At 34.0% G+C, this 27,147-nt stretch overlaps 1 protein-coding gene across 3 annotated transcripts in view; it reads right to left on the reverse strand.

Annotated features, from left to right (window-relative positions):
* Positions 1–2,182: 2,182 nt before the first annotated feature.
* Positions 2,183–27,147, reverse strand: part of LOC143225543 (P2R1A-PPP2R2A-interacting phosphatase regulator 1-like) — a 64,038-nt gene continuing 39,073 nt past the window's right edge. The window contains exons 7-11 of one of the 3 annotated variants that reach the window (XR_013013917.1): positions 12,777–12,868; positions 12,600–12,655; positions 11,906–12,011; positions 7,013–7,217; positions 2,183–6,501 (exon numbers count right to left, since the gene is read on the reverse strand). Coding sequence is in view for 1 of the 3 variants with exons in the window: in XM_076455181.1 (XP_076311296.1) it covers positions 7,064–7,217; positions 11,906–12,011; positions 12,600–12,655; positions 12,777–12,868 (408 nt within the window). In the remaining 2 variants the exon portion in view is untranslated. Of the gene's footprint in view, positions 7,218–11,905; positions 12,012–12,599; positions 12,656–12,776; positions 12,869–27,147 lie in introns of all 3 variants that reach the window. The other 2 variants (XR_013013918.1, XM_076455181.1) reach the window with 2 other exon arrangements.

Consider the following 27,147-nt stretch of genomic DNA (forward strand, 5'->3'; position numbering starts at 1 on the left):
TTTTCGTAGTCAAGGTGGGTAGAGCACAGGTAGCCTATTGTATAGCTCTGTGCTTAATTACGAAAACATTTTTTTTCGAAAGTCATAAGATTATTTTTTTTATCGAAATAACAACTCAAGTCCACGTTTAGTAAAAAACAAAGTTTTTCTTGTGAAAATACCAAAGGCCCTGAAAGTTAGCAAAAATAAAAAAGGAATTATACGTTTTCAATTTCTTCAAGAGGAATTATGGTTTTGATGTGGTCTATTATAAAAAAAATAATTTTATTGTTAAAATTCTTATCTTAACGCCTTGAGGACTTTACAAAAATTCTCCCCGTTTTTGATTTCGCTTTATACTTGCAGCAAATATAAACAATATTAAGATTTTTTTAATATTTTGAGCCAAATTTGACAAACATTAAAGTTTTGCGTTAATTGCTCAAATTACTATAATATTTTCTCTAGAGATGTTTGTAGTTAAGCATAACGCTACATAATGGACTATTTGTGTTCCGCCCACCGGTGTTGCAAGTCTTTCCGCTATGCCAATTGGTGGCTTTTGATAAAAGGTGCAATCCATTTAGGTATTGTTTTCATTAAACTATAAAGTCTCAAATTTTATTGTTTTTCAATGAATTCTAGGCCACCTGAAATTAAAAGTTATTGCTACCTTAACATACATGTATTTCTCAACAGTAAAAATAATGATTTTTTTCATATAAATACCCAAACTATCGCCTTTGAGTTTTTTAGAAAAATGTGTACAATAGATTTTTGTCCGTCTAAAAATAACTTGTATTCGAAGTGATCTTTAAAAACCGTTTCTTTTAATTTAAATATCGCTACAGTTAATTGTTATACTACAGAAATACCCAATAAATCCGTATTTGATAATCATCTGTTTTCGCGAAAATATCTAATACCACTGTAACTAGCAAAAATATATTACACGTTTTCGTTTTCTTCACGAGTAATTATGCATTAAACAACTTTTAAAAAAATTTATTTTATTGCTAAAATTCTTATTTTTTTTAAGCCTTAAGGTTTTTACAAATATTTTCGCCATCTTCGATTTCGCTTTACTTTTGCTGACGGTATAAATTCGAGATTTTTTTAATTTTCTACTTTCGAAATTTGACAAACATAACTTTTCTTTTTACTTCTCAAACTAGCATCAAATTTGTCTTTTACATTTTTTAAAAAGAAAGATGCAATCCATTTACGGTTTAGGCATATTTTTCTTATTAAAAGTCTCTAAAATTTGTTCTTTTCAAGGACTTTTAAAACATCTGCAATTAGATACTATTGCTGTATTAAAACACACCTTTAACTCGACATTTAAAGAAATATTTTGTACATAATAATACCCAAGCCTTTGGTGTTTTATGTCCCTCTATTGGATACTTGTATTCAAAATGATCTTTTCACAAATATAATTTTCATGGAAATGTCGCTGCCGTTAAATTTTAATATATCGAAATAATACCTGCTAATGTATGCATTTATTTGGTGAAAATACCTGTTGCCTTTTTATTTAGCATAAAAATTCTTGTATTTTACGTTTTCATTCCCTTCAAGAGAAATCATACATTCATTGAGGGTTTTTAAAAAGATATATTTTTATTGCTAAAGTTCTTAATTTTTAAAGCATAAAGTTTTCCCCATCTTCGATTTTCCTTTAGTCGTGCAGATAAGATAAACAATACAACAGATACGTAATTTTGTAACATTTATAACAGTAATTTCATGTCACATGGTGAAGTAAAATAAACACCCACGAAGAGTGAACAAAAACTGATATACCACATCTTCATATAATCCAAACGACCCATCGACAACAGTGACATCTAGATGATTTATGTCACCCATTTAATAGTTTAAATTACAACGTTCAAAAACAATTTGCATGAAACTACATATAAATTAAATGCAGTGCTTTAATTTGCTTAAAACAGAAAACATTGTGTACCCTTTGCAACAATGCTATTACTCTGTACTGCAACTAGTCTTTTAATGGCTCATTGTATTTTTATATTTGCATCTTCCACTTAAGAGATTTATATATACTTTCAAAATAAAAAGTTTCCAGTTATGTTTCTTGTTATTCAAAACAGCTAGAAAAGAAACTATTAACTTGGGTATTTTAAAGTAGAAATACTAGGTTAATGTTAAGACAGGAAATATTTAAAAGTTTGTATTATGTACAACACATTCTTCAGATACTTTATTACAATTTCAGTACAATAGTCCACTCACATTGACATTCAAGTATATTACAGTTCTAGTTGCAGAAAACAGCAGCAATCCCTGGTTGCTTTCACACACGAGAAATATAAGTTCTGTTTGAAGAAAGTTTTAAACCTGTATGAACTGCCATTAGCTTGTTTACACTTATGTTACAGTCAGACATGCATTATTTATAATGATTTCTCAAACTAAATAAACATACAAATTACCAGTAAACATTATTTAAAATTATTCCTCATTTGTAACAGTCTGAAAAATTGAAAATATTACAATTATACTAATTATTCACTTTCATGCTAAAAGAAGAAAGGTTTCGTACAAATGTCTGTACTAACAGTGTTTACTAGTAATTCTCAAGTTAAAACCACAAGATTCCAAGATAAACAGCATTTACATTTTATTTTTGACATTCTAAAACAAACACTTATTATTCTTTTATTACACCTTAATAAAAGTAAATATTTTCAAAATATAAAATAATATACTACTGAAAAAAATCCACTAAAAGAATAACACTATCAAACTTTCTGAGACTGGTAACATGTTAAGTAAACACTACAAAAGTAAACCAGAAACCTACAATTACATCTTATATATATATTTTTACATGTACTAATTTACAACAAATACTTCATAATTTATTGAACACAGTTTAATCAAAAATATCCTAAATCTTCACTGACATTACACAATAAATTGTAGCTGAAAACATCCATACACTGAAATTTTAAAATTTTTTACATTTTTAAGCCATTCTGTCAACAAGAATAAGAATTCAGTTTTTGTTGTCATACAAAATCTTTTGGCTGATATTATCTTGAAATACTTCACAAATATAACCAGTTCTACCAAAAACAATTATTATTTGATGGATGTAAATTAAATGTTATCTGGCAGATATAACTAGGGAAGTAATCAAAGGATACAAAATATAAAACAAAGTATTATGGTGAAAACTTTCACATAGTAAAAACACTCTAAGAATTCTAAAAAAAGAAACGAAGTTCCAACGTAACACAAACTTGATAAAACAAACTGTATTTATCTCCAGATTTTACAAAGTGAATGAGAAATTTTGTATGCAATAGTTTAGTGTTTTAAAATTAACTTATTAGACTCAGAAACATTCTATTTTTAATATTCTATGTACAGAAATAATTTTTAAGTTGTAGGTTGATATACAAAGGTCATTAATACATGATACACAGTTTTCAAGTATATAGTGTTCAGTGAACTCCAATCTCACATAACTTATATAAAATCATTTCAAATCAGTATAATTGCTATCTTCATATTTAACACACTCCTTATTCCAGAAAGAAATTGTCACACTTACTAAATAACTAATTATTACTGAATAAATTATGTATGTGTATATATATATATATATTGTGTTGGTATCCTTTTTCCTCATTATTACCCCAAAATTTTAAATGAACTACAATGTTACAGAAAAGCAAAATATTTAAAGAATTATTTATATCTTTGTTCTGAACCCTGCAAAATTAACATACACATACAGTAATTCTAACCTTCCTAATTCTAATACAACTTACCCCAAAATAAAGAAATTTGACCAGCTACAATATCAACATGTTCTGATACTTACTCTCCTGGTTGTAATTCAATGAACTCAAAATGAAGTCTGAAGGAATTGCTAAATCTATAATGTTTTGACATTTACCCTTGTGGTTTTAATCCAGTAAGCTCAAACAGCAAGATGTAATTAATGTTACTTGAAAATTAATATATTCTACTGTTTATTCTTCCAGTTTTATTGCAGCAAAGTTTGTATTAAGATCTAACTGAAGAATGAATATGGTATATTTCTAACTCTAAATGAAGTGCTTTCTGACAAAACTGAAGAATTAACAAGTTCTGACATATTTTACAATAGTCTTAAGTCAGATGACTTGTGTAAAAACAGAACAAGTTAATGTTGTTGGTTAACTTTCCTTTAAACTTACTAACTGCTACCAATGCTTACATGCATGGCTTTAACCAGTACACTGAAAAAAAGACACAGAACTCCCACTCAATAGAAAAGTCACTCATTTTAACACATTTACAAATTTTATGACAACATTTTTTAAAGTGTCAACGATATGAGATTTTACACGAGTTGAGGAAGACAATACAGTTACAAATGTGAACCAATTAAAATACTTTCAATCATCAAACAAGAGCAATATAAATGTATAATGTCACCTTCAAGCATATATATATATATATATAAACTATGGTTAGTTTTTAAGCACAAAACTAAAGGTAGTAATTTTCAGCATTTACAAGTTGAAAACTAAAATAAACACTTTTCTGAACATGAAAATTTAACTATGATATTATGTACACAGAATCTAGCAAAATACAATGTGCCAATTGTTATAAGGTCACTACACACAGCTGCATAGCTCATTTCTGCATAATATAAAATTCATGCACTTAAAAAGAAGCACATTACATGTATAGATAAGGATTAAAAACTACATTTTGCTAAAGAGATGTTATAAATGTCAGAACTTTAGGATTATAAAAATTATTCATTGGTAGTTCCCACAACAACTATGAATGTACCACTTCATATTATGGAGGGGTGTGTGTTTACTTATAGCAAAGCTACATTGGGCTATCTGCTGTCTCTACCAAGAGGAACTGAGCCCCTGATTTTCAGCATTGTGAATCTGAAGACTTATTGTTGTCCCACCAGGAAACTATTATGAAGAGAACTGAATAAAAACTTATTTTTACCCTTTAAATTTAGAAAAATAAAAACTAGTTATCTGCTGTAATTCTACAAAGATAACTGAAAAGGCCAATCTGTACCTAAAAATACAGCCATAAAATAAACTAGAATTTGTTAATTAGGAAGGTAAATCCAATTCACAGATGTAAAAAAAATTTAATTCTTGAAGTTCAAAGTTAAATGCCATAAACATGCATATCTCAAAACTTTCACCAAATTCTAATAGTAGTCAGATATTTCTTCTTTACACTATCACATTTGACTGCTAATGTTTTCAATATATTTTCATTCCCTTGTGAGACAGTATTAATGTACTTATAAAATCAGTTATGACATTAATTATAGTAATATTGCTTGAATGAAATAACTTAAAAGTTCCACTAAAAAAAAAACTTCATAAGACCATTAACTTTGCACTAAAATGAATGTTCTTATAGTTTGAATTGTATCTAGATGTCTACTTTAACAATAACACCTAAATACATAAATAATTTCTAATATTAACCATACTTATTACCTAACTCTCATTTTACATTAATTCACCAAGATCTATTTCAGATATTAATCAACATCCATTAAGATCACTACTCTGTTATAACAAATTAAAATCGTATCAAAACATCATCTACACTTCTAAGGTATCAACCATTTGGTAGGATATTAGCTAAATTTTCAATATAACCTCAAAAACAACTATGTTTAATCAGCTTATTCTGAAGTGAGATATTAAGAAGACTCTGAAGAAAATAATCCTTACTTTGGCATTACAACGTAATAGACATAGTCACTGATGTAGAGAAAAAGGTCAATTTCACTTGATACACTTAACAGTGAGAAAAACATCCAACACAGCCTGAACCGTAGTGAACTTTTTAACTTTCTATACTTAGTAGAAAAGATTACTTGTAAAGATACTTTAATTCCCAACTTAATGACTAAAATATCTGCTACATTAGAACCATCATTAAAACTAAAAATCTTTCTAAGTATTTTAACATGATAAATCTTTAATTAAAGTCTTCTATGGTCATCCAATTACTTGAATAAAAAAAATATAAACAAGTACCTTTACACACAAAAAGTAAAATTTTAGAGTGAAGAATTCTGGTTTAAAATTAACCATATTTTAATGCATTAAAGTATTTAGCTTGAAATTTCAGTTCACTGTGTTAATGCTGTGAATTTCTATTATTTTATTTTACAATACCACAGTAATCACAAAACCTAACTCCTTTAACTGTACAGCTTAAAAGTCAAAATTTCATCAAAAAAACAAATGAATTCACAAAAAACAAAAATGACAGAAATTCTACACAACTTTTGGTGATTAATATTAGCTAAACTACGGAAATAATAACCTCAGGTACACGAGCATACAACATATTCAACGTACCTAAAATGTTTGTCAATATATCCTGCACAGACAGAAGAAAATAAAACATTTTCCACAAACAGTAATTAGTAGCTTTTTAAATTGTGAACCACTGCTATACAAAATATTTCAGTACAGTTTTCAAAACATCGGTAATCTACAAAAAAAAAAAAAGGTTTTTAACATGACTGTTGAAAAGGAAATAAACACAACTTTCTGTGTTGAAATGCTAGGTTGCATACTTTATTAAATTAAAACATGCAAAAGAGCACACTATTCAAAAAAGAGAATTATGCTATGATTTTCAAAAACAACTTCACATGTTAATGTCATTTCATACAATCACAAAAACAAACACAAAACGTACAAAATTATTTTTCAACCATGAAGCATTTTTGACATATACTGTAAATTCTAATAGAATTTTTCACTCTAATACACAATCTCAAGCATTTATCAACAACAAAAGCTTAGTTTTTGCTTCATACATAACCATTTACAAATACCTACTCCCAAATATAGGGAATTGTTTATCTAATCAAAATAACTTGCTATTTATGCTAGTAGAAATAGTTTCTTACAAGCTTTTTCATTTAGCGAATTGCATAATAGATGCTTTCTAATGTTGAAGCCAATAAAAATATACAATTAATATACAACAAATATACACGTAGAATTAGTCCCATTCTGACTTGATGGAGTTCATTTAGACTGTACTCTCATCCATCCATCCCATATCCTGTTGAAGGTGCAGGCTCCACAGGTTTAAATCCACTACAAGGGGAGCCACTCCTGCTTGACATGGAGTCTGTGATGTCATGTGGAACTGTCTGATCTGGACTATTCACTGGATCCAAACTACTAGATGACAAACTGTAATGAATCATGATTTAACTAATTACTATATATCAAACAACTGTGCCAAATACAGCTTTTACTGATAATTCCCCACCTCTTCTAAATTCTCCATTTTAAAAACACCAAACTTACCTTTCAAGCTTAGAAAAATCATAGATATAATGAAGTTGCAGGGTGTGGGGTACAGTCACACAAACAAATTATGTTAGGAAGTTATTAAAATAAAAAAGAATAAAATAGCACCTAATCAAAAAACCTACAGAACATAATATCTACTCCCTAGTTATTAAACAGCACTTTTGTTTAAACACAACTAATACTGGGCTTATAAAGAATATAAAAAATCTATTAGTACTACACACAATTATTTATACTCTGCAGATGATTCCTAAATACTTCAAGTCAATAATTCTTAGTTGTTGACTTTGAGTTGAATTTTTCTCAGCATCAGCAGCTGAGATAGTTTCTCATTAAGACAAGAAACTAATTTGTTCATGCTCACAACTTAATTTTGATTACAATCTTTCTACTTTAAAGCTAAATGTCCATGTAAAAATACATCTAGAAATGCCCTAAAAATCTATTAACTTTTTACAGACTGGTGGGGTAATTTGTTCCTTCTTACAGTAGAAATATGTAATGAAATGGCATTAAATTTATTACAAACTTTCAAAGCGGTATCCAGTTTCTGCTTAAATAAGATTCACATTAATTGATTTACTATTTCTATCATTTTTTAGGTAGTGAAGTATCCAAAACTTTATTAGTTTAAAAACATAAAATAAAAAAAAGAGTTGATATCCTAAGAGAAAAATCTTGATTAAACCTACTGCAACAATCTCAATATACACAAATTAAATGTTTATACTAGAACTTTTGATGCAGTATGTGTACCTTCAGAGAATTTGGTAGACTTTAAATAAATATTGCAAGTCTTTCACAGACAAAAAAATCAACCAAGTATTTCTACTAAATGTTTGTTTGTGAAAATATCAAGTCTCTTTAATTACTAGTATGAATGCAAAGTGAATTTGCAAAAAATCTCAAATATTATTTAATCTCTGAAACCTCCTAAATGTATATCAAACATTTGTTTTCAATCAAACTTAATATTTCACCTGTTATTTTCCCCATCTTAATTGCATGTGGTCTATCAATTTGACTGACCTCATAACTACCATATAAAATGAGGAAATATACATTATGCTTTTTTCATTCTAAAATGACTACAAATTATAACATGAAAACACAAATGTTTAGGCTCACTAGGTTAATTATCATAACATTATGCATTTATATACATTTATTATTATTATTATAATCACCTTCCATTATGCTTGTCTAGAAATACAGAAGTCGCATTGATGCAGCTCAAAAGCACTCATGTTATCGTATACAGTAATATAAAACTGAGCTGTCTTGGCTGTGATTTAGTGGACTAGTATTTTACAAAATACAGTCAAATTTCAATTATTACTATTTAAAATTAAGTTTTTCAACTTATTTTTCTTAAAACATAGAAAACCAAATAAGTAAGTATTGCAAACAATTATATTTTCTAGTTCCTATGACTTCTGCACTTGTTTGCTGCTTGCCATAGGTTGTTAACCTTCCATATAATTTGCAGATGGAAAATGTGAAACAAAATTAGTTTTTTAATTTTAATGTATACTCTCAAAATAACCCAAAAATCACAAACGACTATATTAATACCAGAGATTTACCCTATAATTTATCAAACTTCATAAATAAGCTGTATTTCATCTAAACAATTATGTAATTTCAAGCATATTAAATACACAACCTTTCTGCTTAAAACCTTGGTTCAAAAGAATGGGGTGGTTTCTAAGCACTTCAATATGGCTGAAAAAGTGACTAGGGGACATAGTCTGGGATTTTCATTGGTTATTCACACATCATATATTGAAGAGTATACAAGGGACTGTTTCCAAAAATGGAAAGAGATAAGTGGGGCCATTGTGTTTGATGCAATATATAACCCATGTCTTAACAAACAGAAAAGATACGAGGTTCTTATTTTATATTTTAGCTTGTCAATACAAATAATTTACGTTCCTGATTCATATGAAACTACAGACTTAGCTTTTGGCATCACAAACATCTAATTTGAACCACTGCTGCATTCAACATAGCACATAATACATAAAAATTGGTATTTAGGCATGTTGTTTTAATATTTACTTTTAAACTAAAGAATTAACTAATACATAATACTAAAACCTGAATTAAAATCTACCATCTGATACTAAACTTATTGACATAAATTCATAAAATAGTAGCTCAATAAAATTTTGAATGAAAGTCAACAAACATGATGACATGGCCTGTCATGACAGGGTTAAAGGGTATCCAGACATTTCGCAGCTACAATTTCGCACCTGACTCTTGGCAGCCAACAATTTGACAACCAAGCTCATTGGCAGCGGACAACTTTGCACCCAGGAAAATTGGCAGCGGATAATTACCCAGCCAAATATTTACATCAACATTACAGTTTAAGAAAAAATACTCATATATCATATAACCATGTAGCCACATTTATTCACAGTCAAAATCATACAGCCATGCTGTCACATCTGTTCACAGTTTAAAGCAGTAGTCTTATGCACTTGAGACTGTCTGCATGTGGTAGGCTTGCTGCAACAGCTGGTGCTACTGTGGTGGTGTTGTTAGGCAACATGATAATAGCCAGCTCTGCTGTAGCACTTGCCTGTGTTTTAATTGAAGATACAACTTTCAGGACAGATTTTCTCAATCCATTGGGTGCATGGCTGTGCTCCTTGAGGTGAGCTGTAACTGTATCGTCTCGGACATGAATCCACTCTGGGCAGTGCAAAGTTCTGTAATTTTCACATATGTAGAAAGTTACCTGATTGTCCTTCTTGCTACACTTATCGAATAAATAAACGTATCCATTGTTGCATTCCTTCGGCTTTCCTCTGTTTGATGTTACTAATTGGCTGTTTGAAACTGTTTTAAAATGTATAAATAAAAGTTTAATGAGAACACTATGTGTTGAAGTTCTAACAATAAATGCAGACATTTTATATGTTTTTTTCAAATGGATGTTAATTTGTTGTCAAGTTAACATTAGTAACATCATGAACAACACCATAACTTAACTATGTATTGCTTGGCTGGGTAATCATCCGCTGCTAATTTTCCTGGGTGCGAAATTGTCTGCTGCCAACGAGCTCGGCTGTTAAATTGTTGGCTGCCAAGAGTCAGGTGTGAAATTGCGGCTGCAAAATGTTGTAGAACCGGGTTAAAGCAGTGTTTCCCAACCTAGACAGTACAACCCCTTAGTGGGTATTTTTAAAGCTTGGGTGGGAGGTGGAGGTCAGTAAACATTAAAAGAACAGATGGAAAAGTTTCTAGGGTTTCAAAGTAATATTCATTAAAATTAATCTACAAGAATTGATTATTATTGCCTTGCAAATTTCATTTGAGTAAAATATTTTAATGCTAAAATTTATCACAAGTGGCATGAGTGCTCATTGTTTGCTGAAGGGAACAATGCAACAAAAAAACTAGATTAAAACATTCATCATTACTGGATGTAAGACATACAAAACAGAGAAACAATTTACAAATATTTATTATTGACATTTCAAAGTAGTGTCACCATTATCTTTGTCAATATCAACTGATACCTAATAAATATGGTTTGTTGTCATTATATAATAGATATTTGTCTGTACTGTTTAAATGTGATAAAAATTTATATTCAACAAGAAGTTCTGTGCCTGTCAAACAGCTTATCTTCACTTACCATACACAACTTAACTTACCTTAGTAGAATATTCCTGTAGCTTTCAAACATATACAGTTCAAAACAAAAATTTTATCAAGAACTTATGACCATCACAAGGTAAATTTTGCATTAAAATCCTTTGTTCACCCTCATAGATGCTGCATGTAACAAAAATGTCTAAAAACCATAAATATCTAATAAAACCACTTTATTTACTCTAAAATTGCCATAGACTAAACTCAGAGCTCTTTTATCTTATAGCTTTTATCTGTTGGCTCTATTTTTAAATCACATGCTGTAATATAAAACGATAGCATTGAAGCATTGTAGTACTAAAACTATAGAGAAAATTATACTAAGTTGAGAAATAAAACACAGATTAATTTTCCAAGAAATTAGTTTCTTAGCAAATATAAATTGATACCTCAAGTGCAGTAAAAAAAATGACAAAAATTAAAAATTGACCATTTTGTCATTTTTCTTTGATGAAGTAAACTGAATGTGATATACAATGTAAAATTTGTATGCATAAAATAAAGTAGTAGAAAATATTTATGACAATTAGAATTGCATTCTGTTTTCTTCCATTTTCTGAAATTTGATTTGTAGTTATGCACTCAACATGTAAAAGCTACACACCAGTTTTTAATAAAGTTAACTGTAATAATAACAGCTGATGACTTATGTATGCACAGTTTCCCAAATCTTTCAGGAGAATAGTATTGTCAGTTTTAAATACTGATTAAAACATAAAGAAGTAATTATTATGCTATTTTTAATAACGACCAACTAAAAATAACAACTCATAAATGATAATTGATAGTGTTTCCCAATATTACAAACAGATATTTTATTTCAGATTCAAAATAATTATGCATTTACTTATGGAGCAATACATGACTTCTTATTTCAGAAGTTAAATACTCACCTGTGGGCTAATGGATGTGCGATGATTAATCTTTCTGGAGTGCCTGCTCCTGTGTTCATCCTTTTTGCTGGACTTCCAATACTATCTTGTTCCATGTCTATGTCACCTGCAAAAGCACAGATTATATACTTATAAATAGAAATATTAGCATATTTTGAAAATGTTAGTCAAAGAGAAATAAAACTAGCCAACTAATGCACAGAAAGTATGCTAGTACAACTAACCATTTATATAATTTCATTTGAACATTTTGTCCATAACATATACTCTAAATTAATTCAAACTTGTGTGTAGTAACCAATAAATTACCAACACAAAATAAACACTTTATTAAATATTGCAAAAGATTAATAAAAACAAGGTGTGGAAGTAAAGCATAACTTCTAAGCCTCATTCTTATACCCCTCAATAGCCAATTCTAACATTTACATTAAAAGCCTAAGTTTCTCTAAAATACAAAATAAAAATTGTTGCCTTACCTTGACTTTTCTTTTATGAAAACCTTATCCATAAATGACACAAAAAGCTTAACTTGGTACAGAGCAAATCTCTGAGGCAAGTGGCTCAATCTCCCATGCTCTTCATAAACCCAAATATACCTGAAGAATTTTAAATTTACAAAACACAAACATAATAACACATCAGTCATTAAATTCTCAGAAGCATTTAACACCATTTTGCTCAGGCCACTTACATTTCCTTTTGATCAAGAACTGACTGGGTCGCAGGGCAATGGGACTCTGGCTGCGTCTGAAAAAGATGAAGGTCAAAAGACATTGCTGTTGAAGAACTCCTCTACCCCTTAGAGATTTTAGTTTGTTTTTTTTACACCTGCTGAAAAAATTTTGAAAAGTGAAAAAAAAAAACTCACCGAGTTGTAAAACTTTTGCGAGTGGGGCTAGGATTAGGGCTAAGAGAAAAGGAAGAAGTCCTCACAAGGTTTGCAGAGGGAGAAAAACATTGCTGAAAAAAATGCAATTTTTAATATACACATTGTTTTAAAAAATTGAAATAGTATAAAAATCTGTATATCTTTGGGATAGTAGTTAGTTTATTTTCAAACATGACTGTAACACTAAATCCAACTTAACGAGAAAACCACTGCCTTATAGTCAGATCAATCACATGCAGTATTTTTTGTATGAAATATTTATTTTTAAAATTTTAATGTTAATTTTATATATACTTTCTAAGATAAATACAACACAACTTTTATCTCTTGAATTTTTCAAAAATAACTAACAACAACCTTCAGCTATAGTTTTGTACATATTTTTCAGCATCTTACTACTGCTTTTTTTTTTTTTAAATATAAAACTAAGTAATCAAAGATTTAACTCTCTCACTACAGGCATCTATTTCTGCACATGCCACTGAGTTTTTACTGAGTTACATTCAAAATTCAATTAATTCCTTATCTTGGTATACAAATGAACATGGCATCAAAACTTAGCTAATAATCTAAATTTTAATACTATTTATGTTTTAAGTTTTTAATGATTAAAAGGAAATGGTGAATTTTCACTAGTACTAGAATTATAACATCTGCTCTTTATGTATCCTATTTCTATAATTTATATACCACTTTCCCAAGAAGTATAAAAATTAATGTAAATTGCTCATTATAACATTGTCATTGCTCAATGAAAGCATAATTTTTAGACTTCATTCTTATTTGATTACAGAGCCATAAGATAGAAAACTAGAACCCTCTTGCCATGCCCACCTGTCACATCCTCTCTTTCACAAATTAATAGTTCTTTCTGACTTTTAATACTACATTGTTTATAACCACAAAAAAGCCAAAATCTACAGCAAGAATATTAGTAAAACATGGTTCAAAGAGCAATAAAACAATATAATTTAAGTATAAATAGATGCATAGTGTTATGTATTTAAACCTACTTAGGATAAACAAATTAATTTCATGTTACATTTTGAAGTCATTCTATAAAAAAGTAATTTAGATTTGTTTATTTTTCTTTTATCTTTTAGTGGTTATGAGGTCGATCAAATCAACTAACGCAGTACAGAGTTAGGGTAGATATATAAAATAAAGCTATACTGAAAAAAAATTTCAAGTTTATTTGAGGTTTAGAGATTATGAAAATGAAATTTCTAAGATGAAAAACCTATTTCTAATCTTAACATAAAAGTTATAATTTTTCTACAATGAAAATGTATTTCCAATAGGTATTTACCTCTTAAGTAGCTGTTTAGTGTTGTACTCTACACGCAAAAAATTATTTTTGTATGCTACAAATATTCTATCTCCTTTTGGTTGAACTGATTCTAATACATCTCTCATTCAAAGCATCATGCAACAACCCTCCAAAAATATAAGTACAACATACTCTCATGATACATGTGACTCCCTCTATTCAATTCTACTAAACTATCACTTCAAGTTTTGGCAAAAAACAGAAGCATCAGTTCTCAATGGGGAAGAATTTTCAGTAGAGGCAAGTACCTATCAGAAATACATTTTCAACATGAGAAAAATATAACTTCCAATACAGTACATTATCTTTTCTCACATAAACAGCAAGAATCTCATAATCAATAGGCAGAGGGACTGGCATGAGGGAAAGAAAGAAGCATCCTTTGAAAGTGACCAAAGGATGCTCCCCAAGATGAAACAGTCAAATTTTAAGATCTGATGTGGGGAACCCTATCACTTCTGAACCAGGTATACTCTTTGCCCATCATAGAAAGATGTTGCATATATAGGATGAAAACAGAGAAATACATCCAGTTGAGAGAGAAACCATTGCTGGAAAGTGATTCAAACCATGCAATATTTATGAAACTCAATCCGAGAAATTATAAAAGTGAGTAAAATGAAAACTGCACACCAAACTGTACACGGCAAGTCAACTACATCCAAAACCCATGATGCTGGAAACACACATCCATACAGAAGTAGAATGAAAATCATATCATCAGTAAATCAACTACAATCCAAAACCCAGCTGCTAGGTACCAATATCCATGTGGAAGTAGGAAAGATTATCATACCAGTATCAAGTCAACTACAATCCAAAACCCAGACCACTGGAACCAACATCCATGTAAGAGTAGGACAGGGAATCATACTGACGACAAGTCAACTACAATCCAAAACTCTGTTATCTTACAATAGGTAGGAAAGAGGATCATACAATTTTCAAAGATTCATGAGATCAGAGGGAATCTAATACCACCTGACTCATGAACAGGGCACATGTGAATAAAATGAAGATCAATCTATCTGGGAACTTAACATCAAGTACCGAAAATATGTATACATAATGTAAGCCATCTCCCTCAAAAGTGAAATTGACCAGAACAATCTCGAGTGCATGAGCATCCTCAGAATAAGAAACACCGAGGGATCGCAAAAGGGAAAGAACCAGAAAAATTTGCAATTACCTCCATCATGACCTACAACAGTGATGGAGTATAAATGAGGGAGGAATATAGACATCTGAAATACATGTGTGAGGACTTATATTGATTTATTCTACTCTACATCAAAATAACTGCCACTGGGAACTGACATCCATGTGGGAGTAGGATGAGAGATCCCAATCAAAGTGGTAAACTGAAATGTTCATATCTCATTCTCATTTGTTTTTCTATTTCATATTAGAGGATATCACATCATCTACACCATTAAAATGCCACCTCCCTACTCTCAAATGAGTGATTTTAAAATCACTTCTATTTTTTGTTTGTATTTCATTAACCCATTCAGGAGAATGCCTCCACAGTTGACCACACCATCAACTTGGTAAGGACTCCCAAACTCCATTACAAGAAAAGAAAGGAGACGTAGTGGAGAGTTTGGTGGGATGACAACACCTAAAACAATGCAATAAGTGACCATGAAAACATGTTTTTAAAAGTAGACCATACCAATTTATTCAATACAAGCATGACAGGAATGGGTAGTTAACTCCCTTCTGCTTTACTCCTGTATCCTGGATGGGTTAGTATAGGACAAGCAAAGCTATGAAGTAATTCTATCACAAAGATAAACCTACAATCTTGTTGAACACCCTATTTCTGCAGTGTGCACTGAGTAGTCACATAATTATAATATGCAAGTCAACAGTGCAGTTTAAACAGTTAAAGAAATCCTGGTCAGGCATCACTTGTTATAGAGTGAGATCCAAAAAAATGAACATTTATAAAAGGAAGAAAAAAACCTTGAAAAGAAAAAATAAGATAAAAAACTTACACAGTTAAAGTTTCACTGAATTTTGATATTCTAGAATGATTACAGGAAGAAGAATATTATATAAACAGGAAGAAAACTGCAATTTAATGCAAAGAGTGAAAGACAAATGCACCATGGGTAGGTCCACATGCCCAATTGAAGAAGTAACTCAAAAGGATGATAAAGATAAAATGTCAAAGAAAAGTCAAGGTATTAAATTGGGTGAAAACACACTTAGAACAAAGTATGGGAGGAAGAACCCAATCATATGAATAAGTAAAAAGAGGAAGGTTGCCAACAAAGAAAAAGGCAGAAAAGGACATTACAGATGGAAACTGTGCAGGAAATATAACAGAGGTGAGTACGTTTAAAACATAGAAATCTATTTGCATCCGAATAAGGATAAAGGTGTGAAATGGAAGGAAAAATAATTAATGGTGGAGTTATCCTCATGATCCATCAAAGTATTTGGGAGGGAAAACAATCTGGCAAAAGGAGAAGATATATATGTAGAAGGATAAAGAGTATTTATATATATATGAAACACTAATAACAAATAAACAGACCACTGATATCCAAAGCCAGAAAACAGACTGTCAGAAGGTTGGTTGGTTGATTTGGTGTTTTACGGCACAAAGCAGCTGGACTATCTGTGCCAAATACCCAGTAAAAAGTTAAAGTAAAATTAGGAAATTTATAAAAGGAAATTAAGGTAAAGTAAAACAAAGTTAAAAAAAAACATAAAACAAATGTTTACATCTAGTCTACAGCATTAAAAGAAAAACTACAGTAATACAAGTTGTACAAGACTTTCTGTAACATAACTGTAATTATCACAACTCACCAGGAAGACTAACAGGTAAATACAAAAACCACCATCAGTCATCTGAAGGTAGCCTTTACAATCCTGATTCCAAGTTATTTGACATTATGGCCATTTTCAAAAAGTAAAGTAATAAAAATTTTAAAAGACTTTTAGCAAAATTTTAATAATAATTTGCCAGGACTGTCAGTAGGAGCTGGATCACTCTGCAAATGACCAGAAGAAAACCAGATATGTAGATGGAAGACAGGAATGTCTAGATAAAACACCAGTGATGGAGGGTAGCAAAGAAAGGATAGAGACAGAGAGGACAAGGCAATGGAAGAGAAAATAGGATCTGGAGAAACTGTAGAAACTACAATCGAGATGGCCAGAAAGAGCTGTCAGAAGGACTGAACATAGTGTGTCAAGAATCAACAAAATCACCCAGAAAAGAAGAACAGAACAAATGTGTAGGTCCAATTCTAGCTGAAAACAGTGAGAACGCAAGACTAAAACCAAGGGAATTCTAGTTAATGGACATAGCAAAAGCCTCAATGTGAGAATTACCCTACTGAACCTAATGTCACTGGAAAACAAAAGGATTAAGAGATCACTGTACAATTAATGTTGTCTGGACAGGGATACAATCCACAACAAAAATGAAAGCACCAAGAACACAACACACAGTGATGGGAATAAAAAAGGTTTGGGCCTTAAACTGAAAAATAAAGAATGGTTACTGCACTGATGAATGAGATAAAAAATACAAAAGTCAAAATGGGCCATTACCAGACAATTTCTGATCAGATGTAGAAAATGAACCAAAATATGACCTACAGCAAGAAATTCCATGATGTTGATAAGACTTCTCAGCTGTAGACCAAAAAGTGAAAATCTTCCATCTGATAAACTAATGTCCCATGTCTCCAAAGTGATGCATCAAGAAATGTAGAGACTAGACAAAGAAGCGGGACACCAGCTGACATGTGAATTTTATTTAATAAACAGCAAGGGTACCAACAGTTAACAAAGGAACACTGCAAAATTCCTTTGGTTGTGAGAAGCTCACAAAAGGGCCTGCATATGAATCTAGCATAAGGACTAACATGCAAGATCACACCCCCAAAAACAACAGTACTTCATAACCTTTAATTGAACAGACATCCCACTGAATGAAGTCCAAGACCAGAAAGGTGGGCCCAGCCATGATGTGTGTAGAAAAGAGAAAACCCAAAAGGAGAAGGTATTGGATAGGTTGCAGTAAGAAATTCTCAACCTTGATTAACAGCCTATTATAGTCACCTGCAGGAGCAGCTGATAACAGTAACAGGTAGACTATTGTACAGAACAAGCAAACAGTAGCTAGTTGAAAGCTAAAAGAAAGAGGAAAGCACAACCTGAGAGCATATAAGTGACAACACATTCAGGGGCAAAAGCACATCCAAAGAGCAGTGCACCAAACAGAGAAACCACCACGTGAAGAATAAACCAAAGAGAGGATCATGAGTGACAAAATATTGCAATATGCAAATAAGCATACGTGAGATTTTTCTTTGTTACTGATAAACTTGGAGAATAAGCCCACAAGAAGGTGAGAAACAACTCCAAGTTAAAACATGGCAGACAGAAAATCAGAATGAGGGAGGACAGACCTAGTACAGGTTACCAGTCTCTAGTTTTGTGTGAGGGTGACAAACAGCCTGGAGAAAGATGATAAACAGGTAAGAAAAAGGCCCCTGAAAAGCAAAAATAACAAAAACTTACCCAGTCAAAGTCTCACTGAATTCTGATATTCTAGAATGACTACAGGCAGAAGATAATCCAAACAGGAAGAAAACAGTAATCCAATGCAAATAGTGAGAGACGAATATACCATAGATAGTCCACATGCTCAATTGAAGAAGCACCTCCAAAGGATGATGTAGATGAAATGCCAATGAAAAGGCTAAAGGTCAAACTGGGTGAAAAGACTGGCAAAGAAGGGATGGAAACAGAGGAAGAGGCAATGGAAGAGGAAACAGGACCTGGACAAGCTGCAGAAACCACAGCTGAGAGAGCCAGGAAAGAGCTGTCAGAAAGACTGAACAAATAAATTCTGGTCAGACACCACCCATCACAGAATAAGATCCATTGTGACCCAATGCAGGCTGATACAAGATTCCAAGTCATAGGGAAGGAAAAGGGTACCAATGACAAAGGAGGTGGGTAAAGAAATAGTAAAGAAAGTCTTTCTGATAAAACCTGAAGAACCCATGAAACTGTAGTGAAATATCACCAAAGGATAACAATATCATATAGTCAAGCACCCACTGAACCAGAACCCTCTGGTTAGTCTCTGGTACTGTTGACAACATTCAAAGTTGAATAAAAATAACAAGATGAGAAACTCCTGGAAGGATACAGAGATAGATAGATAGATAAGGACCAAGATGGGAAGGAATAGAGGCATGTCATGGCTCCAACTATAACAAATGTGCAAGCACAACCAAAGAGGAAATGGTCAAGTGTTGATGAGCAGATTACACACAAAATTTCAGTCTCAGAACATGATCAAAAACATATCACCAAAGAGAAAATAGTAAGAAGCTTGTTTTTATCATGTGCATACTTTCATGTCTTTATCTTTTCAATCATAGAAGCATAAAATTTTCAAATATGCATTTCAAAACACAAATAATATAAAACTAATTAAAATATAAACATAAAACCTAAATGCAATCTAACTGTTTAGCAAATTAATAAACACAGAGCAAGAAACTTTTTAAGCACTGCATAAACCTCAAAAGAACAATGGGCGAGCTTCTTTTCTATCTCATGCTACAAATCCACACACCGGTAGAAGTTTCTTCAAGCTGCAATTGAATAGTGTGAAATCTGCTATTTCTATTAGTAATAAGCGTGCCATTCGACTTCAAACTGTTATTTGGCAACACAGCTTTGACTGTGAGTGGATGTAGCTGATCTTAAGTTTAGAAATATTAGTTTGATTGATTGATTTATTTAGTGTTTTATGGCACAAAGCAGTGAGGTTATCTGTACCAGACATTCGGTGAAAATGTAAAAAAAATAAAATAAATAAATGTAGTAATAGACATAAATGGAAATGAAGGTAAAACAAAAAAGTATAAAACCAATGTTGACACCTAGTCTACAATGTTAAGATAGAAGGCAGAGTATAAGAAGTTGTAAGGTATTTACTCTAGCAAAAAGGTAATGATCATAACCCGCCAGGAAGACTAACAGGTAAGTTCAAGAACCACCTTCAGTCACCTGAAGTTGATCTTTCCAGTCCTGGTTCCAGGTTATGTGTCATAGCAACCAGTATCAAAATGTAAAAGAATAGAAGTTTTAAAAGACACTCCGCAAAATCGTAATAATGAGTAGCCAAATGTCCAGTAAAAAGATAAATCAAGTAAATGGAGTAAAATTTGTAAAAGTAAATGAAGGTAAAAACAAAACAGCAATTAAAACAGAAAATGGTGTAAAAACCAATGGTGACATCCAGTCTTCAAAGTTGTAAAATATTTACTCTAGCAAAATGGTAATGATCATAACCCGCCAGGAAGACTAACAGGTAAGTTCAAGAACCACCGTCAATCACCTGAAGTTGCCCTTTCCAGTCCTGGTTCTGGGTTATGTGTCATAGCAGCTATTATCAAAATGTAAAAGAATAAAAGTTTTAAAAGACACTCCGCAAAATCGTAATAATGAGTAGCCAAATGTCCAGTAAAAAGATAAAAGTCGAATAAATAGAGTAAAATTTGTAAAAGTAATTGAAGATAAAAGCAAAACGGCAATTAAAACAGAAAATGGCGTAAAAACCAATGTTGACATCCAGTCAACAAAGTTGTAAAGGACTACCTGTAGCAGAATGGTAATGATCATAACCCGCCAAGAAGACTAACAGATAAGTATAAAAACTGCCGTCAGTCACCTGAAGTTGGTCATTCCAGTCCTGGTTCTGGGTTATGAGTCAATATGGCCAGTACTAAAAAGTTAAGTAGTAAAAGTGTGAAATGATATGCAGCAAAAATATAATAACAACTCGTCAGGACGACTAACGAGTAGTTCAAACAGTAGCGTTAGTCACCTGAAGTTGGCCTTTCCAGTCCTGGTGTCGAGTTATTTAATGTTCTGGGCATTGTCCAATGTCAAATTGAAGGAGAGAGATTAAAACTGTAAAAAAGGAACCACGATTAAAAAGGTGTAATGAATAAATATGCAACACTTAAATGAGATTAAAAAGATTAATGGCCATTAAAAAATTAAAAACATTATCAAGGTGGACAGAGTCACCATCACCAATAACTCTGTCCAATGTTACAGACTGACCCAGGGAAAAAATATGTTTAAAATATTGCCGTCGTTGAGAATTGTAACGATGGCAAGAAAGTAAAACGTGGCTGATAGTGATTTGAGTGTTACACAAACTACACATTGGTTCATCAGTTGCAGATAAAAGAAAATGATGAGTTAAAAAACTGTGACCAATGCGTAGCCTAGTGAGAACAACTTCCTCCTTCCGAACTTTACGGAAGCTAGATGGCCAAAGTCCAATTTTGGGTTTGATTTAAAAACGTTTGTTGTCACGTTGCTCACTCCAAGTGGACTGCCAGCTGGCACGGAGCCGAGCCTTGAAGACAACACCATAGTCCATGTACGGAATAGGCATAGGAGTGATGGTGCTGAAGCAGACATATTTAGTGCCATGTTTGCAAGCTCGTTCCCGCAAATACCAACATGGCCTGGTATCCAGAAAAACTGGATTGAAGTAGCTGCTAATGAGAAATGAGCCAGTCAGTTTCGAATATCAGCGAGAATAGGATGTGAGCTAACGTGTAGCGATTCCAAGGCAAGTATAGAACTAAGCGAATCAGTATAAATAGTGTAGTTGGAGTACTGCTCAGCTGCAATATGATCCAGGGCAAGAGATATGACGCACAGTTCAGCAGTGAACACAGAAGCTGTAGAAGGGATTCTGCGTGCAACTACTGACTCATAGCAAACCATAGCAGAGCCCACTGAATTGCCTGATTTGGAACCATCTGTATAAATGGGAACTGAATGATTGTTTGAAAGATATTCATTGAATAAAAGACGGTACTTCCAATCTGGAGTATCTGCATTTTTTAGGTGACTGAAAGAAAGGTCACATTTGGGGGCTGTAATAAGCCATGGTGGGATGGGCCAACCTGTGGAATCTGCAATGTTATCCAAGGACAGACCCAATTCATTCAATTGCGCCCGGATGCGAAGGCCAAACGGAGCAATGACAGATCGTCTGTTCTGAAAAAGTACTGCCCACCAAGGAAGGAAAACACATTTCCAGGTGGGATGCTTTGGTAAGGAATGAAGTTTCGAAGTATATTGTAAAGATAGTTGCAAACGGCGAAGGTGTAGAGAAGGTTCATGAGATTCAATGTATATACTTTGAACTGGAGAGGTACGGAAAGCCCCAGTGCAGAGTAGAAGTCCTTGGTGATGAATGGGGTCCAGCATCTTTAAGGCCGAGAGTCTGGCAGAGCCATAGACCATTGATCCATAATCAAGTTTCGATCTAATAAGAGCACGATATACCTTTAACATTGAACAGCGATCTGCCCCCCAACTGGTAGAAGAGAGAACACGGAGGATGTTCAGTGCTCTTGTGCATTTGACCCGAAGCTGCTTTAAGTGTAGTATAAAGGTGAGTTTACGATCAAAGATAAGCCCCAAGAACTTGGTCTCCGGGACCACTGGCAGAAAAACTTCACAGATATGAAGTTCAGGATCAGGGTGAATACCCCCGTCGACGGCAAAAGTGTATGCATACAGTTTTGGAGAGAGAGAAATTAAAGCCATTCACCAGAGTCCACTTCCGTACACAATTGAGGGCGGTTTGTAGTTGCCGCTCAATATATCTCGTGTTTGACGACTGACATGAGATGTGAAAATCATCTACATACAGCCCATTCGCAACAGTGAGAGGGAGTTGTTCAGTGATGGCATTTATCTTTATACTGAAGAGTGTAACACTCAATACACAGCCTTGAGTGACTCCAAGTTCCTGTACAAAAGAACGGAAAAGTGTCGAACCCACACGAACTTGGAATCTCCTGTCCATTAAAAAATTTTTAATAAACATGGGTAGATGGCCACGTAACCCATATGTATGGAGGTCTCGCAAAACGCCGTACCTCCATGTTGTGTCGTAAGCCTTCTCTATGTCAAAGAATATTGATACAAGATGTTTGATAGATGTTTCAAGACGAATTAGGTGGTCTGTGGTGGAGTGCTGTCGACGGAACCCACACTGGGTGGGCAAGAGGAGGTTGTTTGATTCAAGGAACCAAACAAGACGAGCATTAACCATCCTTTCTAATGTCTTACAGAGACAGCTCTTCAAAGCAATTGGACGGTAGTTTGAAGGAATCTTGGGATCTTTCCCTGGCTTAGAGAAAGGTAAAACAATAGCCTGGCACCAGGCACCAGGAAAAACATTCTCCTGCCAGATCTGGTTGAAAACAATCAGAAGGACATCAAGAGAAGCAGGAGATATATGGTGCAGCATGTCATAATGAATATCATCAGGTCCAACAGACGTACTGGCAGACCGATGAAGGGCCATTTTTAGTTCCATCAGGGTAAAGGGACAATTATAGTCAAAGAAACAGTCAGTTCGAAAGGAAAGAGGTGATCGCTCTGCCTGAGTCTTGATGGCCAGGAAGGTGGAGGAACAAGCAGAAGTGCTAGATACCCGGCAAAAGCTTTCACCTATAGTGTTAGCGATGTTCCAAACATCAGTCACCTCCTGACCATCAGAGAGTAAGATCAAGAGGGGGACAGAATTGTAGTGCCCATTAACCTTTCGAATCCTGTCCCATATGATATTGGAACTGGTGGTAGAAGATATGCTGGTTGTGAACTTAATCCAAGATTCCTTCTGGCTTTGACGTCTTACCCACCTAGCATGTGCACGTGCCCGTTGGAAAGCAACCCGGTTTGAAAGTGTGGGATATCTACGAAAAGTATCCCAGGCCCGCTTTTGAGCCTTCCGTGCTAAGTGGCAAGCAGGATTCTACCACAGACGAGGATATCATGGAAAACGTGTCGAGGTTTTAGGAATACACTGAGCAGCTGCATGTGCAATACAGTCAGTTACCGCTGCTGCACAGTCGTCTATTGATGGCTGATTTACGATGGCAGGATCAAGTTCTGCGAGAGCAGTGAAAGTTGTCCAGTCTGCCTGATCCAGCTTCCACCAGGGCACGCGGGTAGGGTGGCATCGACCACGGCCAGTCTCTCTCAAAAGGACCGGAAAATGATCACTGCCTGGTGGATTACTGTCAACCCTCCATGAAAAATGGGAGAATAATGAAGGGGAGCAAACTGAGAGATCAATAGTGGTAAAGGACTGACTAGGTGCATGAAAGTAAGTGGGAGAACCAGTATTGAAAAGAGAAAGATTGTGATCAGAGAGCATCCGCTCTACAGATCGGCCCCTCCCATCAATAATAGCACTTCCCCAGAGGGGATGATGTCCATTAAAATCCCCTAGGATTTGAAATGGAGATGGCAATTGTTCAACGAGAGCATCAAGATCTGATTGATCATATGTCTCTCCAGGGGACAGGTACAGAGAACAAACAGTGATGGTATGACCCAAGGAAACACAGATGGCTACAGCCTCCAAGGGTGTGTTGAGTGACAAAGACAGTGCCACCCCTCCATGTACTCGACCATCACACAACCTGTCATTTCTGTACAGAGAAAACTGCCGAATGGAGACAGTATCAGCAGTTTTGAGAAATGTTTCTTGTAAAGAAAGACAAACAGGATGGTAGGAAGCAATCAGCGTTTTGATATCATCCAGATTAGAACGTAAACCTCGACAGTTCCATTGTATCAAGGTGGCCATTTTTAAGAACGGGTAGGTGAAGTGGCTAGAGAACCCTTCGGTTTACAACCACGTCTTTTTTCTTTAATGTCTTTATTCGGAGGAGGTCTATCAACCTCCATGGATCCTGCTCTGGGTCGGGTGGGCAGGTTTTTGTTATTGGAAGGGGAGTCCAGTGACTGAGGACGCGAACGAATAATTGTTTTGTCTCTTGTGGTGGGAGAAAAAGATGTATCAGAAGAAATGCCTGTATTTGAAACTGAAGAACGTGGATCTTGAGGTTTGTTGGAAGGTATGGGAGGAACAGAGATGGGTGTGGAAGCCGATTCAACCTTTTTAACCACGGAGGTCAAAAGGCTTTTCATTTGTTTTGAAAACGATTCTCTTGGAGGCACAGAGAGATCTGTCTGCACTCCCACTGTAGTTGTGGAATGAAGTGCAGCAGCATATGTCCGAGATGGAGTTGTGGACAGCAATTTCCGAGCCTCAGGATAACTAATGTTATGTGTCGGTTTCAAACGCTGCACCTCTTTTTCCTCCAACCATTTTGGGCAAGAATGAAAGTAAGAGGGGTGAGAACCATTGCAGTTTACGCAATGTGGGTTCATGTCACAGTCATAGGCATCGTGGTCCTTGCCTCCACAACGAGCACATGTCAGGGAACCATGACAAGATGTCTTTGAGTGGCCGAATCTCTGACATTGGAAACATCGAAGAGGGTTTGGTATGTATGGCCGAACCCTGCAAATGAGATAACCTGCCTTGATGGTGGCAGGTGCACGTGGTGAAATAAATGTTAAAACGAGGGCATTTGTTGGCAGTGTAACTCCATCTTTGCAGTGGAGATGCCTCACTGCAGAAACTCCTTGAGTGGAGAGACCAGCAAGAATCTCTGACTCGGGAACGTTCTTCAAATCCCTTTCAACAATAACTCCTCGTGAAGAATTCAAGGTAGCATGGGGTGTAACCTCAATAGGTATATCCCCTATTGCCTTTGAATTCAAGAGGAGTTCACTGTGTTGGGATGTGGATGTTTCAACCAATATGTCACCAGATCAAGTTTCTTTACTGACTTTGGAGAGCCAGCAAGTCCCTCTAGTCCCTTTTGAATAAAAAAGGGGACATTTACCCTAAAGGTTTTTCAAAGAGAATGTAATATAAGAAAATGAGGTGCGTGTGTTACTGATGTTGAAGATTGCTGTTCTGAGTATTCAAGACGTGGTCGCTACCCATTGACTGTTTTTTACAATTTTATTTAAATGTTTTAGAGGATCCATAGGAAAAAGAAAAAAATTTCGGTACCCACTGACCCCACCCACCATGGAGCCCTACAAGGGGACGCACTACAAAGTCACGCAAGGACAATGCAGCAACGCCAGGATTTCGTGAGCACTATACCCAAACACCAGCATCAGGCACAATGTCCACAACACCCGTTGAGAACTTCCAACACTAGTACTTGGTTGACTTTAGCCCAAGTGGACCAGCCAATTGACCCAAAGGGGGCCACCCAAAGGCCGCCCATTTACAGGAATTCGAGGCCAAAGTGGTGTGTTAGGGTTGGACCCCTCAACCACCAGGATCCTCTCCTCCCCTTCACGGGTCGCCACGCACGGCAAACACGTGGGTGGATGTTTAGATCCCAGAGAAGGTAACCAGATAGAACAGAACCTTCCCTGGGAGGTCCCCTCACCATGTACAGGAATACACACCGAGGGGAGAAATATTAGAATGCTAAACCTCCCATCAAGAAATTCTTGAAAATTTTCCAAACACTAAGGAAAGACAGGTGGAACTTTAATTTGACTTTTTATGCTGACAGTCTACATTATTTTCTAACAGTATCATGTATAATAGCTTGTAAAGTTTAGTTGCTGTTTTAGGTGTTTCTTTTTAAAAATAAAAGAATAAAACTTAGGTAATATAAAACTTTAACTCATAATGTACTTAATAATAGTATTTTCACTACAATGCATTCATCTTAAAGTGGTTCAATTAAATTTTGAACATAACTCTGTAACATGCACAGAAGAGGATTAAAAATGGTGATGATGCTGTTGAATAAATGCTTACTGAAAGTTTGCAAAATTTCTAGAAGGTATACAAAACATATTAAAAGTTATAGTATGAGAACTATAAATGTGTCAATTTGGAGTCAATATTTTGGTTGGATTTACCAAGCCTGTAGCTTTTGAACTAGTTTGAGATGTAAACTTGATTATCTTTTTTCCCCACCATTTCATTATGGCATTAATTTTGTTAGTCATATAAAAAAGTGCCATACAACTTGATTAGATTTGGGATTAATTTTCACCATGTTTCCATATCTAATCAAAAAAGAACAGTATAAATGTAAAAAA

The sequence above is a fragment of the Tachypleus tridentatus genome, chromosome 9, assembly GCF_004210375.1.
Source record: "Tachypleus tridentatus isolate NWPU-2018 chromosome 9, ASM421037v1, whole genome shotgun sequence".
NCBI classification, from domain to species: domain Eukaryota; kingdom Metazoa; phylum Arthropoda; class Merostomata; order Xiphosura; family Limulidae; genus Tachypleus; species Tachypleus tridentatus.